Source organism: Bombyx mori, chromosome 5, assembly GCF_030269925.1.
Source record: "Bombyx mori chromosome 5, ASM3026992v2".
In the NCBI taxonomy this organism is placed as follows: Eukaryota; Metazoa; Arthropoda; class Insecta; order Lepidoptera; family Bombycidae; genus Bombyx; species Bombyx mori.
Genome location: NC_085111.1, coordinates 6,554,009 through 6,573,055, shown reverse-complemented (window position 1 = coordinate 6,573,055; position 19,047 = coordinate 6,554,009). Strand labels below are relative to the sequence as shown.

Genomic DNA, 19,047 nt, shown 5'->3' with positions numbered 1-19,047 from the left:
ACTACATACCCGATCCAGAAGACCAAAAGACAGACTGTCGCTGTCGCCTAAACCATGGATCCTTCCGATCCACCCCTGGTGCTTTTAGGCATCTCAAGCACCGGTCATCATTCTCGTCCCATCGAATACGACGAAGGCTTCGTCGTGTAAATTAACCCACAAACACAGCCCACTGAGCTTCTCGCGGGATCTTCTCAGTGGATCGCGATTCCGATCAAGTGGTAGATTCAGTGAAGCACTGCTTTTGCTGGGGCTATTCTAGTCTTCGAAAAGTCATACTAGATTCACCGAGCGAGCAGCTGAGCTTACGGGGTTCTGACCTGTCGTTTGCCAACATTAGCTCTAGCAAAAGCAGTGCTTCGCAGAATCTACCAACGGATCCGAAACGTAACACACTCAGAATATCCGGCCAGAAACTCCGTGGGCTCTACTGTTAGATATAAATTACCACAGCATAAGACTAGACTGTCCACACTCTGCCTTCGCCGCGCACTCGAGTACTTCGGTCATATTGCTCGGAAAATACCGGATAGCTTAGAGAGACTATTCGTGACAGGGAAGATCGAGGGAAAGAGACCGCGCGGGCGCAGTCCGACAAGGTGGCTCGACCAAATCCGCACCACACTAGAGATCCCATTCCACGACGCCCTTCATGCGGCCAATGATCGGTGGCGCTGGCGGGACATTACAAGGAGCAAAATCCTGTCGACATATAATGGTCACGACCCTCAGCAGTGAAGAAACGACGCGTGGACCACAGCATATGAAAACGTTTGGACAGACGGCGTACAGGAAGGGGTATATTAGTAAATAGAACTTCGTAAATCACGAATGTTCATTGACCGCAATTTACACATCGTCAGTTAGCACAATTTAATGATTACAATATTTTACAAAGACCTGTCAGTTATCGGAGTAAGTTCGTTAATTGTACACCTAAATATTCAAGTTGGTTCATCAATAAGGCTTTATATTTAATTTGAAGACGTTTCTAGATAAAGACAATTTTAAAAGCAAATATAAAAACAAATTCGCGATTGATGTAAACAAAACTTATGGATGGTCGATTGTATGTATGGACATGTCGAACATCTCGATTCCGTTGATATCCAAAGTTTGATTTAATTTTAATTCGCCCGGTTCGAAGTCGCTAATATTCTAATCGATTTCGTAATCTGCGTGTTCTTTAAGTGGCGTTTATCAATATTAATCACCTCAATATATTATCATCGATACGCGACAGTTTACTATTGTGTTTGTTGTGAAACGGTCACAATTTCACTTGTTTATTTACCTATTTATTTTTGTACGTGAATTATGAAAACATTCCGATGACTGTCATGGTAAGTGAATGAACAAGTTCTAGAGCTCACATGTTTTCATCTCACAAGGAAAATGCCATTACGTTTCATCAGCTAAATTTCAATACAAAATACATAGGTGTGCGATTACCGTACCACATTGATTCGATTCGGTGCGATAATTTACGTGTTCTGTTCATCTCTAGACAGACGCTCCGATTTAATAATCGACTTTTTTATTCCTAATTATTATCACGATTATTCCAGTACGGAGAGCAGAATTACCATTGTTCCACTGTAATTGACAGCTCGACCTCGAGCTGCATAATGGATGACGGCATTCACGCATCATTCCGCTGCATCGTCTACAGACTCTAGTAATCGATAAACATTAAGTAGCCGCCCTATGTACGCTAATTCAGAATACGTTTATTTTGCAATTATTTTTATTCCTCCCGATGGCCCGATGTGTTTACGGCCTTCCTGGCTTAAGTCGTTATCGGACCCGTCGATTTAGGATGACAACGCGAATGTCGCTTGAGATGTAAATAGAATACTAAAATTATATGACAGTGGCACCTGTCTATGTAAATACTCCTGACGCGTCTAATGAATTACAGAGAGGCGAAAACCCTGTTCGGTTTTTAAATCGGATGACGTCATCGATGACATCAGACTTTTCTTAATGTATAAAGTTATTCTTTATTTAAATTAAATTTAAAAAAAATAAAAAATAAATGTGATGCATGTGCAACTTGGTGCTCGTGAAAGTTAAACTCTTTTGCAGTATGTAGTGTTGTGATTTTCTTAATTTTTTATCCTTAAATCAAATTTTTCTTGTAATAAGGAATGCTGTGTATAAGAAAAACGACCTAGCTTGCTTTGTCCGTTCCTTCTCTTCACGGGCGAGTGGTTCGCGAGACGCTCTGTCTATTTTCTCACTCTCGCTCTTCTTAAATTGTATATTTTCTCTCTAGCTGTAACGAATCTTTCGCGAGTTAAAATTTACTCATTTTAACTTAAATATACATAATATGTATTTCGATATATTAATGTATTTCATATATCAAAGAATCACTGACCTTGTACTACTACTTATAACTAAACTGCGTAATGTGATCTATTGTAAACTACCTATTGTACGTTGATCGTACTAAATAATACATTAAAATCTGTTCTGTTCTGATGTACAACCTATTTCATTGTGAAGTTTTATCCAAACTCATCAAGTAGTTTTTACGTAAACGAGTAAGAAACATTCATCACAAACACACAAAGTCTAAACAAAAAAACGAAGGCAAAAACTACCTTAAAATGTATGCTTTTGTCAATCTTTTTTAAGGTTTTTAAAACAGTCACCAATAACAAAACTATTCTAACCATTTCCTCGATAAAGTGTTCCCCGAATACCTAAAAAAACACTACAATTAATTAACAAAATCAGTGAGTAGGAAATTTAATTGTTATCATTAATCTTCTATAAAAACATTTTTTGTACAGGGAAAATCCGTTTTCTGACGTCAAAATTACAAAAAACGCAGTAATAAAATCTCGAATCGCTTACATGCGTGAGAATAACTTTTAAATACCACCGAAACAAGAAACTGAGAAATCAGAATTAAATAATAAAAAAAGTTCAATACTCTCTGTCTGTTTTATTTTTATATATTATCTCTTGTAGAAGAATTTATTTTTATTAAAACCTTTTTAGATGTCTTTCACAAAATAATTTATGATATATATGTACTACTAGTCTCGCTTCACTATGACTATTGCTAATTGTCAAAAAAATCGTTGATTTCTTGAAACTACTAAACTAAACACATACCACTTATCGCACTTAACAGAAACCTTACCGAGATTGCCAACAACAAATATACCAAATTTTATCTCAATCAGATTAATAATGACTTAGGAAAAATAGAGGATACAAACACAAGGATTTATTTTTATTTATTTATAGTAATAATAATACGCATTTATATAATTATAATATTATTCATATTACAAGCATATCACGTGTGTCTGGATTTTTAACATCACTTGATGTTGTTTCACACAATCAAGCCACCACCCATCTTGAGACACGAGTTCGAAGTCTCAACACTATTGTGATAGGATGTTGGTTGGTGATTGAAGGATTACTAGTGGCCCGGAGGCCATTCCAGTTTCAGTAGGACAGGTGGGCGAGCACGGGCTCGGCAAGGAGGGATGGGATTTCAAAACAGCTACCAATGCAATGCAATATACAAGAGTGGGGACAGAGACAGTGTTAACAATTATAGACCGATTTCAGTGTTGCCAACTTTATCGAAGGTTCTGGAAAAAATTCTGAATAAAGCATTGAGTGGCTATTTAGATTCCAATAAAATAATTTCAGATTATCAGTTTGGATTTAGAAAGAACATTTCCACTGAAGATGCTGTAAGTTCGCTAGTTAAGCACACTGTTGCGGAAATTGAACGCAAACAAAAGTGTCTTGGTATCTTTCTAGATCTGTCTAAGGCATTTGACACTGTCTGTGTCCCTCTTCTGATCAATAAATTGGAAGTTCTGGGAGTCAGAGGTAACGTTCTGTCTCTTTTCAGCGACTATTTGTCAAATCGTACACAATGTACCAAGATCGGTCCTCATATAAGCAAGCCGGAGCAAATTGAGTACGGGGTTCCGCAGGGCAGTATTCTTGGGCCCACTTTGTTCCTGCTCTATGTAAACGATCTTTGTAGTCAATCTTACCCCTACTGTCGTCTCTTTGCATATGCTGATGATACAGCACTTATAGTTTCAGGCAACACGTGGGTAGAGGCAATTGAGAATGCTGAGTTTGCAATGAAGCAGACGATGACATGGCTGAACCGCAACCTATTAACTCTAAACATTGACAAAACCAAATTTTTAACATTTGCAAGCAGAAAATCTGTCCAACCCCCGCGTGATTCTATTACTCTCAAGGCCCATGTATGTAATGGACGATATTCCGCATGTAATTGCTCGGAGATTGCTAGGACTGATAATATCAGATACTTGGGGGTGTTGGTGGACAGCTGTTTCAATTGGTATGATCAACTGGAACTTGTGACGACGCGCATTCGAAGCTTAATTTTTATTTTTAAAAAGCTAAGAGGCTCGGCAGATAAGCAAATATTGTTTACCGTATACACTTCCCTTTGCGAGTCGCTTATAACTTATTGCATCCCTATTTGGGGATGTGCCTGCAAGACAAAGTTTATTAATATCGAACGAGCGCAAAGGGCAGTGCTTAAGGTGATGCTGGGGAAGCCTTTTGGGTACTCTACTAGACAACTGTATCGTGACGCAGGAGTGCTGACGGTTAGACAACTGTTTATCCACAGGTCCGTTCTGCGACAGCACTCCTGCCTCCCATCAATACCTAAAGAAACTTCACTTTCCACGAGGAGACGAAAACCGGCCTTTGACACTATTGCTTGTAGGACGGAATTTGCCAGACGACAGATTTATTCGTCAGGTAGCAGAATTTATAATAAAGTAAATATATCTCAGCAGATAGATGGCTTAAATAGGTATGACGTTAAAAATAATCTGAAGTCTTGGCTCTTAAACTTAGACTATTTTGACACAGAACAAGTCGTGTTGTAAAAATGTATAATGATGTATATATAGTATGATATACTGTTGATTCATTGTAGCTAATTTTAAATTAATATTTTATATAATAATATATAATATAATATATAATAATATTTTTATACTTTATTGTATGACACACATACACACACAAACACACTAACACACATACACTCACACACACACACACACACACGTACGTACTATATTCTTACAGATCGTTCTTCCTAGTTAACTTTCTTTACCTGGTGACCTAGCACTGAACCACTGACTTTTGTAACACAGGTTTTCCTAGCATAAAAGTCAGGGAATATTGTTATTGTATACCTCATAAAAAAAGCCATGTATATTATTATACTAGTGTTAAGTATTTTTGTACGTGTTTGTATTTTAAGAGGCTTGAATGAATAAATATTATTATTATTATTATTATTATTATTTGTGTTGAGCGATGTACCGGTGTTCGAGTCTCAGGCGGGTACCAATTTTTCTAATGAAATACGTACACAACAAATGTTCACGATTGACTTCACGGTGAAGGAATAGCATCGTGTAATAAAAATGATTACTGGTGGTAGGACCTCTTGTGAGTCAGCGCGGGTGGGTACCACCACTCTGCCTATTTCTGCCGTGAAGCAGTAATGCGTTTAGGTTTGAAGGGTGGGGCAGCCGTTGTAACTATAACTAGTCAGGTCATAAGTATTGTCACACAGTAAACATTTTTCTTTTAGAATGCTGGCCACAAAAAAGTTTGTTGAATTCCAATTTCGAATTGTTCATGAAAATAAAAATGTATACTTTTAGAATTTTACTCATTTTTAAATATGGAGTGGACGCTTAAAGAAGACCGTGTTGCAGTTATTGCGTTGCATCGTCGCGGTTACGCGCCAATTCAAAATTTTAACATACTGAAAATTTTGAATATAACCAAAAGATTCGTTTATCGTACCATCAAACGATACAATGAAGACTCTAGTGTAGATAACAGGTCAAGAAGTGGTCGCCCTCGGTCTGTTAGGACTCCAGCAGTGATAAAAGCTGTGAAGGCGCGAATTCAAAGAAATCCCAAACGTAAGCAGAAACTGTTGGCCCTTCAGATGGGGTTAAGCAGAACCACGGTGAAAAGGGTGCTAAATGAAGACTTAGGACTTCGGGCATATTGAAGAAAAACAGGACATCGTTTGAATGCTCGTCTAATGGACCTGAGACTGAAGAGATGCCGCGCTTTGTTGAAGCGGTACGCGGGAAAAATATATCGGGAAATTCTTTTTTCGGATGAAAAAATTTTTACCGTAGAAGAGAACTACAACAAACAAAATGATAAGGTGTACGCACACAGTAGTGAAGAAGCGAGCAACCGTATTCCGCGTGTCCAACGAGGCCATTTTCCATCCTCGCTCATGGTATGGTTGGGAGTTTCTTATTGGGGCTTAACAGAGGTACATTTTTGTGAGAAAGGTGTAAAAACGAATGCAGTTTTGTATCAAAATACAGTCCTGACGAACCTTGTGGAACCTGTTTCTCATGCCATGTTCAATAACAGGCACTGGGTATTCCAACAAGATTCGGCGCCAGCTCACAGAGCGAAGAGCACACAAGACTGGCTGGCGGCGCGTGAAATCGACTTCATCCGGCACGAAGACTGGCCCTCCTCCAGTCCAGATTTGAATCCGTTAGATTACAAGATATGGCAACACTTGGAGGAAAAGGCGTGCTCAAAGTCTCATCCCATTTTGGAGTCACTCAAGACATCCTTGATTAAGGCAGCCGCCGATATTGACATGAACCTTGTTCGTGCTGCGATAGACGACTGGCCGCGCAGATTGAAGGCCTGTATTCAAAATCACGGAGGTCATTTTGAATAAACTTTAGTGTCATAAGAATCTATGTTTTGTTAAGTTCATTTTGGTATATGAATGGTTACATAATGAATAAACTTGTTTCAATTATTTTACATTAAACATGTGACAGAATTTATGAGCTGACTAGGTACTTGAGACCTTAGAACTTATTCTCAAGGTGGGTGGCGCATTTACGTTGTGGATGTCTATGGGCGTCAGTAACCACTTAACACCAGATGGGCTCTGAGCTCGTCCACCCATCTAACCAATGAAATAAAAATAAAAATATTATAACTATTTAACCTATTGTATTGTACATTTAATTATATTAATTTTATATTTATCTCTTATACTATATAGTTTTTTTTGAAGTGAAACTTCTTTATCGGCGTTGGAAAAAAATTTACCGTCACATTTTTCGGTTACGCGTCACATTTTTCCGTTACGCGCCATCTGTTTTGTATTCATGTCTATGATAATAAAATCCTTTTGTTTAAACTTTATCTAATTTAACTTTTTTGTATTCATGTCTATGATAATAAAATCCTTTTGTTTAAACTTTATCTAATTTAACTTTATTTAACCAATTTCTAGAAAGTTGCATGTAGATCATTTTTCGAAAAATAAGGCCATAAAGAAGTTTCACTTCTTACGTGTGTACACTAGTACACGCACACATTTTTTTTTTTTATAATAGTATTTATTTGCATACCTTTTTTATCGGAAATATATCAATCGCGTTATTCAGGGTCACGACCAAAACACACAATCAGATTATTGACATACTTTTAAATATTACTCATAGATTTCAGTAGCAATTATTATGTCCCAACAGACGACTATCATACGAAGATTCTAGACTTTGGACGATTATGTCTGCTGAATCTAACTTTTTAAACCATAATATCAAGTCATCGTGGACTACCGCCGTCCTAGGTGAAATTATAAATACCTGAGACAGACGTAAATAAAACGCTAATAATAAGGAAGCTATTAATCGTTCGGATAAAAAAAAAGAACCTAAAATTCCTTTGCAAATCAGTACTTTACAGGCTTGGGCAAAATTCTTGAATACCTTGGAACACATTGTCAGAAGTCAAGTCTTAGGCAGGCTTAGTATAGTCCACCGACAAGAGTTCCGATGAACATGACACTGACAATGGCTGTTTCGATGTCCCGCGAGGCGAGGCTACCTGCACGGGAGGAATGTACTTTGGGTGAATCATGTTATCTTACCACCGGTCTGTCCTAATAGAGTTCTCTTTTTCTTTTTTTTTTTTTTATTGCTTACATGAGTGGACGAGCTCACAGCCCACCTGGTGTTAAGTGGTAACTGGAGCCCATAGACATCTACAATATAAATGCGCCACGCACCTTGAGATATAAGTTCTAAGGTCTCAGTATAGTTACAACGGCTGCCCCACCCTTCAAACCGAAACGCAGTTCTCATTTGAAGCTCGAAAGCAAGTTTTTGAGTGGCATAACATTTTCTTAGATTCAACTCTAACTGCCCCTTCAAATTTTCCCCAACGCGGAAGTAGAAATCTCAGGCACAGGTTAGCCTCCTGAACCTAAAAAGAGGGATGATTTGAAAAAAAAATACCCATCGACGATATCGAAAAGAAGAGGCCCAGAAATCGAAATCTTATCTCGAAATCCAAATCTTCGAGGCTATCTGTGCAACTGACGATCGAACTTGCCTATGGACGATCGCTAACGAAAAGTGTTTGATAATCATTACCAACCTCAGCATTGATTATAACAGCACACCAAGTATACTTATGTATTCAATCTTATGTCTCAATATGGTTTTTTTTATTGCTTAGGTGGATAGACGAGCTCACAGCCCACCTGATATTGATTGGTTACTGGAGCCCATAGACATCTACAACGTAAATACTCCACCCACCTCGAGATATAAGTTATAAGGTATCAGTATAGTTACAACGGCTACCACACCCTTTGAACTGAAACGCATACTGCTTACGGCGGAAATAGGCGAGGTGGTGGACCCGTGCGGACTCCCAAGAGGTCCTACCACCAGTGATTACGCAAATTATAATTTTGCGGGTTTGATTTTTATTACACGATGTGATTCCTTCACCGTGGAAGTCAATCGTGAACATTTGTTGAGTACGTTTTTCATTAGTAGCATTGGTACCCGCCTGCGGGATTCGAACACCGGTACATCGCTACATACGAATGCACCGGACGTTTTATCCTTTAGGCCACGACGACTCCAAAATATTATATTATATATAATTGGTTTCACGTTATAGTATCTATGCAGTGATAGCGTAACATTAAGCAACCTATCAGTCTTAGCTACTAAAAAAATCTCATTAACAATAACATTTTTCTTTTATTAATAGGAGGATCGCGACTTATCGCGAACAATGGGCTCTGTGGTGCTTCAAGTAGGCGCCTTAGAGCTCTTAGCAAGGTATTCAACGAACTCTGGGAGAGCGACCAGCGTTCTCTCATCATTACATGAATTCAGAACACAAGAAGTTGAATTGGCTGGTGGGAAACAGTGGAATTGGAAGTATTTAAGGGTAAGATGAGGAGATCAAAGATAAAAATGAAGTATCATTTATATTTTTAAAAGGACTTGATTTAATTTATTAACAATGTGCCAAACACAAATTTATACAGTATTCGAAACTTAGAACATTAAAAAAGATGAAACAAAAAGTAATGGATTATATTATTATTATTTCTATAAGACTACCAAAAAGAATTGAAAATATTTTCATTTGTCAGCAGCGGTTAGCGAAAAAAACAATGCACATACCTCTATTTTCGTATTTTCTAAAGTAGACAAGCTCTTAGCCTGCCAGACCATAAGTAACATTTTCTTCTTCTTCTGAGTCGGCATCTTTATTCCTGAAGGTCGTATCTAGACTGATGACCGTTCTCTCATCATTATCATAGCCCGTTGCACAATTTCTCTCCATATATCTCTACCTTCGGCAGTTCTAAGTTCGTCATGATAATCGCCTTATCGTTGCCGCCGCTGACTACTCCCCGAATCCTGATCATGCAGGAGCCAGTCACCGTCGACGCCCTAGACACGTCCTTACGGATCCATCAGATCCAATAACCTTTGCATTAGATGCCTTCAGCTCTAATACTAGGGGCAGGCTTAGGGACCCCGGTAACCGTACTCGTCGAACTCGACAAAGAGGTCGACGTGCAACCTAACCCATGCATCAGCCCGCTGAGTTTCTCGCCGGATCTTCTCAGCGGGTCGCGATTCCGATCCGGTAGTAGATTCATTCGCGAAACAATTGCTCTTGAGTTGTTAGGTCTCCTTCGGAGGCGCTCGGGCAGTTGTTAGCAAATCCCACCCCTCTTTGGCTGAGCCTTTGCTCGCCCACCTGTCCTGGTGAAACTGGAAAGGCCTTAGTTCTAGGTGCTTTAGGTATAGACATTCTGGTACAGTGATTAGCTCTTTTGACTGCTAAAGGGGATTCGATGGTCATTAGTTCGATACCCACATCGGGTAAACATTCGTTCAACAACAGGTTTGTTTGCTCTTTATCTGGGTAAATAATTTCTATATGAAGAAATATTTAACGATTATAAGTAGGTTTACCAGTCTCTGGCTCACACAGTATAGGGGAGAATCCTAATTTGGGGCCAGAAGATCGAGTGTCCCCGTTTATTATTATTATTATTATTATTTTGTTTATAGTTCATTCAATCGTTTAACCTACGTAGTAGATCAAAATTTGGATGTTGGAAAACATCTTTATTGTTAAATTAAATGTCGAACTTAATCAAATTCTCGGAAACAGATAAGACGGCTCGGTGTTAATCATTTCGTTCCACAGAAATCAAATGATGGATGAAACAAAAAAAGGACGAACAATGCTATTGCTTGGGCAAATAATCTTTACAGCTTAGATAAAATTAGTATACCTTTTAAATGATTGACATTGAAATTTGTTTTATTATTTAATTATTTTTTACCAATCTATTTTTAATACAAGCCGCGCCAATAAAAAAAGGAATCGAAAATGGCGTGTGCGACTAAAGACAACAATAGCTTAGAGTGAGAGCGCATGATCGCCGCCGCCATTTTAGATTCGTTTCTTTATTGGCGCAGCTTTAAATACCAATTTTTTCAAGGTTTAAACACGCTTTAGGTATGCGACAAAGAAAAGATCTTCCACCGAGCGGATGATATTGCTCGGTAGACCGACGGTCCAAATGTTGTTGTTCGGAACTTGTATATATGCAAGCTTATCTTGAACATGTCGTAAGCGAGATTAAGGCATCTGTCATATATCTTGTATTCTGTGATGGGTACCGCCACAACGCTTTATACTAATTTCATTTTAAAATCGAAATGTTTTTCTTAAATTTAATGTACAGACACTGAAAACGTAATGATTATTTTATTCATCAGTTTATTAACAAGAGTTGTGTCCAGTAGAGACATAATATTTCTACAATACCTATCACCTATTAAACACGGGAATAATTTTACTTAATTTCTCCATTGATTTTCGCGGTGAGTTAAAGTTGCCCACTGAGTTTCTCGCCGGATCTTCTTAGTGGGTCGCATTTCCGATCAGGTGGTAGATTCTGCGAAGCACGGCTCTTGCTAGGGTTCGTGTTAGCATCGTCATCAGGTTTGAGTCCCGTGAGCTCACCTACTAGCCACGGTTACGCTGAAATAGCCTCTGAAGGCTATCAGCTTAGGTAAAAAAAAAAAAGTCCATATAAGTGGTGATAAAACTTTGTTTTTTTTTTATATAGTAAGGTATGTACAAAACAAGGACGTTGAGATTAACAAAGTATCTGAAAATGAGATTTGCGGTTTAAAAAAATCACTTTAAAAAAAATCAAGCGCAGCAATTTCCCCCTCATTTGCAATGGTCACTGTAACTGTAGTTGGGCAATTCAAATAACTCTAGCTTTATTGTTTCAGGATCAATTTGATCAAAAAGATTTAGAAGGACTCTACAGAAAATACGATGACAAACTGAGAGATGTATTAATTCATATTTATGTATCTCTTCTAGTATTCTTTACGACTGTACACATCGTTTTAGTTGTGATATCTACATTTTCAGAGGTGAACTAAACATCATTTTCTACAATAATCTACTTGCATTATACTTACTGTATATATATTTAGACAACAATTTTACATCTTCTTACAATCTTACATAAATCAGAAATCAATTATCGTTATCCTGCCCTTCTGCCAATCACCTAGGTTCGGCGCAAAATGTTTTCTCCTTCCATACTCTTCTATCATACACCTCATCCTTTCCTTTCCATATCCTTTCACATTCATAGTTAACATTCTTATACCAACCTCATTTTCATTTCGTCTCATCACATGTCCATACCATCCCAAACGCGCACTTCTCAGCTTCTCTGTCACAGGTGTCACGTTCAGACTTCCTCTAACATCTTCATTCCGTATTCTATCCATTCTCGTTACTTCGCACCTCTGTGCGCCTTTCATCCGCCACTTTAGTTGTCCAACAAGCATAAATCAGAAACCAATAATTAAATCCCAAAATTTTGTAGTCTCCATACGATCCTGTTCACGTGTTACCTGTTTAATTAAAAAAAACTATTGTTTTCAATAAAAATGAAATTAATAAATGAAAACAATTAAAAAAAATGATAGTGATGGTGAATGTTATAATACGTTTGGCTATTTATCGTTGAATGTTTTTAAGCTTATGAATGTCAAAATTCGTTTATCACTTTATACTTTTGCTCATAACAGCTAAGCGATAGATCTTCAAGACTTTTTGCATAAACGAATGATAGCTACTTACTTTATTTATAATGGCTTACTTAATTTATTATTTAGAAATGTTTTCAGCAAATACAGTCAGAGTCAACATACTTAACAATGGGAATGTACGTTTTGCGTATTGCAATACCAGCTCTATCACTTTGCAAGAAGGTATATGAGCCCTTGAAGAAGAAGTGCAATTGGATGCCGATATTTATTACATTTTTTGTTACTTTGCACTTAGTTTTAACAGGTATATTTAAAATTTGCTATTAAAAGTTATTAAAGTTTATATTTTATTGTGATTGAAATTGTAATAATTTTTTTTTATTGCCTTGATGAGTGGACGAGCTCACAGCCCAACTGGTGTTAAGTGGTTACTGGAACCCATAGACATCTACAACGTAAATGCGCCGCACACCTTGAGATTAAGTTCTAAGGTCTCAGTATAGTTACAGCGGCTGCCCCCACCCTTCTAACCGAAACGCATTACTGCTTCACAGCAGAAATAGGCGGGGCGGTGGTACCTACCCGTGCGGACTCACCAGAGGCCCTACCACCAGTAAAATGTACTGTAAATGTAAAATGTAATGTATATGGTGTACAAGTGTGATAATCCTTAAAATTATATTTTAATTGAATTTTTACCTAGTCTTTTTTAACAAACAGAAATCAAAACAATGACCGCTTAAACACAAACACTACGTATATTTCAATCAATCTCCTAAAAATTCATTTACTCTGTCATGATTACGATAAAGAAATTAAAATCATCCTATTTTAAATTAATCTACATGTGAATCCCCCGAAAATCGATTAATTCCAATTATAACAGTATCTCGAGCGATAGTCTGAGGTTTTAGATAAACTCCTATTGAAATAATAAGAATACCGAATAGATAGATACATACATTGTGTTTCAAACGTTTTCTAAAATTAAAGACTCACATATTAAATTCTATCCGATTACGCATAGATCGATAATTACCTTTCTCATGATTCTAGGATGATAAAAAAAACAAATGTATAGATTGAAAAACAAATGAATTTTTTTATCATGTCCAACTTAGATAAAAGGCTTTTCTTTAAAAAAATTCGCCTAGTGTAAAAACCGAATTAAAACAATAACCCAACCAAATAACTACTCCCATCTGCACTGTGATTACAATATACTGAGACGCATTAACTCTGACCGTGCTTTGTGTATTCCATTACGCGCTGAAAAATTATTTGAGTATCACATCATCTTATTTATATCTCGGTTTCAAAGATAGCAGTAGACTTGTAACGTCTTTTATTATCCACTAACAACAGATCAAATCCAATCCATAAAATTGTTGCTACTAATTAAATTTACAGATATCGCTGTGTGCATCTACAGTTCGTTCGAGGGGATATCGTTGAGACCAGCATACGCAACGATGGCTTTGCTGTCTATTTACATATTTTTACCTATGAGAAACAATTTCCTGGTAATAATACTGGGTGTTTTGGTCAGCGCTATCTATGTACTGATCTTTGCTTTCTTCACTTATCGGCAGAACCCACAGATCGGTGTTGTCGTAAGTTATATTTTACTATTTGCATAAGACAACGTAATGGCTTCTCAGTTGCACTTTCACGATGATAAACATAATTCTAAATTCAACAAAACAATCCATTAATACTCATATATATTTCGGGAAAATTTCAGTTTTCTAACCTATTTTTAATATACATTTATTAATACTAGAGGTCCCGCAGCAGTCGAAATTCGACTATAATTAATTGGAATTGTAGGTTTGTACACTATTATGATTGTATTTGATACTTCTATAATCACAAATTTTCCCAAGACTACACTATATAAAATATTAACAAAGACATATTCTATTCTCAATTTGACAAGACGTCAAGAACAAAAGTTTGACAATAATAGTATGCATGCGTGTGTGCGTCAAATACATGGTATGTAGTGTGTGTAATGTTTTCTTTATTGATGTAATGTACCTTTTATGCATCATTTTAAAAAAATATTTGCATTGTGCACTTCTTCTCTATATTCTCTATAAGTGTGGAAATTTTCATACTCCTCCATCCGCGCAATTTTCTTAAAAAGGGATACAAAGTTTTTGCTTCACGTATTAATATATAGATACTTTTTTCAGTAACATAAAGTCAGTTCTGGTAAAATGTTATAAAATAGGCAGGATATCGACTACTTAGAGAGCTTGGGTATATTCGGAATTGAGCATATTCGGAAATGCTGAATATGTTTTATATTGCACATTTTATTTGTTATCTATCAAAGGGGATTATCCAAAACGGATTTGAAAATTATTCTTGAATTTACAATCAATCATTCGTTTATTCGTACTTTGTTTCGCGATAAAATTAAAGGTAAATAACATGGATGCATGTTTTAATGCGATTTTTTCTTTCTTAATATTGTCTACTGAACTGCCATTTGTCGAGCTGAAAGTTCGCAGTGACATAATAATATATTATGTATTTAAAGGCTTTTTAACTAAATTTTTCTTTCTCAATTTTTTTTTTAAAAACTATTATTAGGGTTTTTTATGCCATAATATTATTTTTGACCTTTCGAAGACTTTTTCATTGACACACAAAATTCATTGATGCCATAGGTATTTAATACCTGTAATGTATAGACAAGATCGTTCAAGTATATTTTAGTGTTATAATATTTTTTCTGCCATTCGAACAAAAACACACAAATTCTCCGCGAAAGAATCATAAGTACCTAAAGGTCTTTTAAAATCAAAACACGGTCTTCACACAACCATTGATTAACTAACGACCTAAACTACTTTCAGGTAGCATCAGATATAATTTATCTGATCGGCGTAAATCTAATGGGCGTGTACTTTAGGCTAATGAACGAAATAATTACAAGACGGTCCTTTTTGGACAGAAGAGCCTGTGTGGAGAGTACGTTAAGATTGAAATTCGTTAAGGATCAAGAAGTAAGAGTATTTTTAATTTAGACTATGTAAACCAATGTATAATAAACTGAATATTATTAAAAACTCTAACACGTATTCTAATCATATACGTGTAGGGCTTTTTTACCATTTCTTTCTACCGCTAAGGTGCTTTCCGTTCCTATGTGCTGTGTACTTGGTGCGAGTTTTTTAACATTCTCGATAGCGTAAAAATTAACTCGAATTTGTATGCAGTTGGAACTCCAAACGCTGGAACTCCATACAAATCTGAGCTAACTTTTACGCTATCGAGAACGTTAAAAACCTCGCACTAAGCACACTGATGTTCATTATAATAAAAAAAAAACGACCTCATATCTCAAAGTTGGTCGTCACACCCACATTGAATCGTTATACCGTCTTCCCAAATAGATTACTTAAAAATATGATTTTCATTTGTAGGAACGGCTGATGATGAGTATTTTACCAGAGCACATCGTATCCAAAGTAAGACAGGACATTAGAAATATGTTTTTGGGACTACACACTCGCGACTTAAGTTACACTATGAGATCATTCAAGTAAGTGCTTACTTCATATATTATATAAAAATAATATTTATTTTTGCATTTAATTCGACCATGTCCAAAGTCTTTCTTTAGAACAGTTCTTTAGGACAGAGAATATGTGTGGGGACTCTTGAGAAGTGTTAATGGTTTAAGCGCATGAGCGCTTTGTTTCCCGCAAGAGCAACCGGTGCTACAGAAGGTCACGCATTTCCGAATGTGATTACGATTAAATTTAGGAATACAGAAATAATTTATATCCGTGCCCTAAGAAGTACGACACCCAATAAAACTATTAGCGACTAAGCATTTGTTGGTGCTGTAATCAGTATTTCTCTATTTTATAGACCATTAATGGAGTTATTATGATCCTCTTAAGGTACGATGCTCACAAGTATATTTGGTGGGATATGTTATCCGTCCAACTTATTGTACTTCAACCTCTTTGCCTTTATGCCTCCACTTTCTCTGTCAATATCGACCGTTGCGGGCTCCCAAAATTTCTTCTTCGGGTTTTGTTATATCATTAATTTTGTTACAACAATAATTGAGATTAACTGAATGAACGAGTTGCTGTACACCTGATACCCGGGGGTTCCCAGAGCCTTTGGATATTACAAGGCAAATGTGAGCTATCCCCTTAAGGAATTACATCGAAGACTAAGTTTTATTTAATAAAGGCTGGCCCATGTGTCGGTCTACGATGCCTATTAGATCCTTGCGGGCTCACAACGTGTTCTATCATCATCAAAACAAACTAGTCATCGAAGAATGGAATTTTCCTAACACCCAATTATTATAGCCTATTTATATGTATTTATTATCAACAAAAATGCGAAAAGATAAAAAAACAGTAGTGTAAGTAAACAGACCATGAATTCAGCGTAATGACAGTGACCCACAAACGTATAGATAAGATTAATGGCGGTAGGGGATTTTGTGAGCTCACATGGGTATGTATCGCGTATTTTTGTTGCTAAGAAGATGCCACTCATCTTGGATCATGATGTCTAAGTCTCCACCACATGAGTGTTTCGCGGCAGAAGCAGACAAGATGGTGGTACTGTGAGCTTATAATATGGTCTACCTCAGATGAAATACACAATAAGAGGGTCGGTATCGTAAAGGCTGCACTGAAAATAATGTATAGATGATATAGTAAACTTTAATAAATGATATACCCTATTAAAAACAACAAACAATTTCACTTCAATAACGGTGTCAATTAAAAAAAAAAAAAAAGTTATTTTTATCGTCATTGATATCGCATAATCTCGATCGATTTGAATATTTCAAACAATAGTTTCATTGTCAATAAATAAATAAAACTTCCTTTAAAGAGGTAATTAATTTAGAAAAGTTAAATAAAACATTGTTGTAACTATACTTGAGACCTTAGAACTTATATCTCAAGGTGGGTGGCGCATTTACGTTGTGGATGTCTATGGGCTCCAGTAACCACTTAACACCAGGTGGGCTGTGAGCTCGTACACTCATCTAAGCAATAAAAAATAAAAAAAACTTTAAAAATAGTAACAGAAGCGCTCTGTTTTGTTACGATTTACATAAAAAATAGCCTTAGTTTATGCAGAATCGATCTCAAATATTTTTTTAAACCTTTTTAATTTAATAAAAAATAAATAAAAAAAGTCTCAGTTTTGTTTTATGTATTATTAAAAAGGTCACTGCAGTACCAACACTGTCGCCAAATGTCGATTGAGAAAGGTATCACTTCCACTACGACCGTCTTTTATATTATCTACCTATCTGCCAGTAGCTTTAACTTTCTTTTTTATTTTATTTTATTGCTTATATAGGTTGACGAGCTCACGGCCCACCTGGTTAAGTGGTTACCGGAGCCAAAAAACATCTATAACATAAATGCGCCACCCACCTTGAGATATAAGTGATGATGATGAGATATAAGTACGATTGATTACCTCGTTAAAAATTTACGTTGGGAGTTGTATAGCTCTTCAGAAAACCTTAGCATTAAAACGTCTCAATATTTAACACATGAAGCAAAAAAGGAAGCAAAAAAAATTGCTGCTTAATTTTTTTTTAAATATTAAATTATGTAAAAATTGTGAATAATTACGATAATTAGTTGATAATTGTTTTTGTTTTAGTCAGTTATACGTCGAAGAACACGAAAATGTCAGTATTCTTTATGCGGATGTCGTTAATTACACAATGATATCAACAAGTTTATCTCCCATGAGAATGGTGGAATTACTGAACGAGCTTTTCGGAAGATTTGACGAGGCTTCAGAGGTATAATGCTACGTATTCAAACAATTTTATTGTCAAAATAATATCCATAGTTAAATTGCACGACGAAGCAACATTTTTCCACAATACGCCATTTGATACTATTTTCAAACGCTAACCCAACGTTAGTGATCAGTGGCTAGCAATGCCATGTTTGACACGATACATATTTATTAATTTGGAAACCATTATCAATCTTGAAGCTAAACCTCAGGATCATTATCATGGTTGTCGTGGTCCTTAATCACGAAAACTGTATTCGTAGCTGTAATGAAGTATTCGACGGATATATTTTACAATAAAAAAAAGCGAGATTAATTAAACTAACTATATATTTCTATCCAGCCATTCTTTGAACAATTTAGCTTTAATACAATGTTTTATGCCATCGATTGGTAAACATAACACTGTACCTTAATATTTTTCAAATTTGATCAGGAATACGATGTACTACGGATAAAATTCCTTGGTGACTGTTACTACTGCGTCAGTGGGATTCCAAAGCCTTCTGTTTATCATGCGAAAAACTGCGTTGATTTAGGACTGGAAATGATTCATATCATCAAAGATGTCAGGTAGGAAATGATTTTAAACGATACTTTTCACCTTAGTTCTAACTTAACGCATACATCAGATCCAAATCTGATTTACTAATTTAAAGTAATTTACAAAGTAGTGTTTGGTTAGAAAAACAAAAATATTCTTTTTTGCTTCGACGAGTGATCCTGCTGATGTTAAGTTGTTATCAGAAATTATACACATTACTAGGTG

General features: G+C 36.2%; 1 protein-coding gene across 1 annotated transcript in view; it reads left to right on the top strand.

The window, feature by feature from the left end:
* The first annotated feature begins 905 nt into the window (after nt 1-905).
* LOC101737125 (adenylate cyclase type 7) overlaps nt 906-19,047 on the top strand; it is a 22,444-nt gene continuing 4,302 nt past the window's right edge. The window contains exons 1-9 of the mRNA XM_038011127.2: nt 906-1,343; nt 9,121-9,303; nt 11,688-11,834; nt 12,603-12,768; nt 13,875-14,077; nt 15,332-15,481; nt 15,902-16,020; nt 18,135-18,279; nt 18,715-18,851. Of these exons, the coding sequence (XP_037867055.1) occupies nt 1,332-1,343; nt 9,121-9,303; nt 11,688-11,834; nt 12,603-12,768; nt 13,875-14,077; nt 15,332-15,481; nt 15,902-16,020; nt 18,135-18,279; nt 18,715-18,851 (1,262 nt within the window). The 5' untranslated portion in view covers nt 906-1,331. The remainder of the gene's footprint in view (nt 1,344-9,120; nt 9,304-11,687; nt 11,835-12,602; nt 12,769-13,874; nt 14,078-15,331; nt 15,482-15,901; nt 16,021-18,134; nt 18,280-18,714; nt 18,852-19,047) is intronic.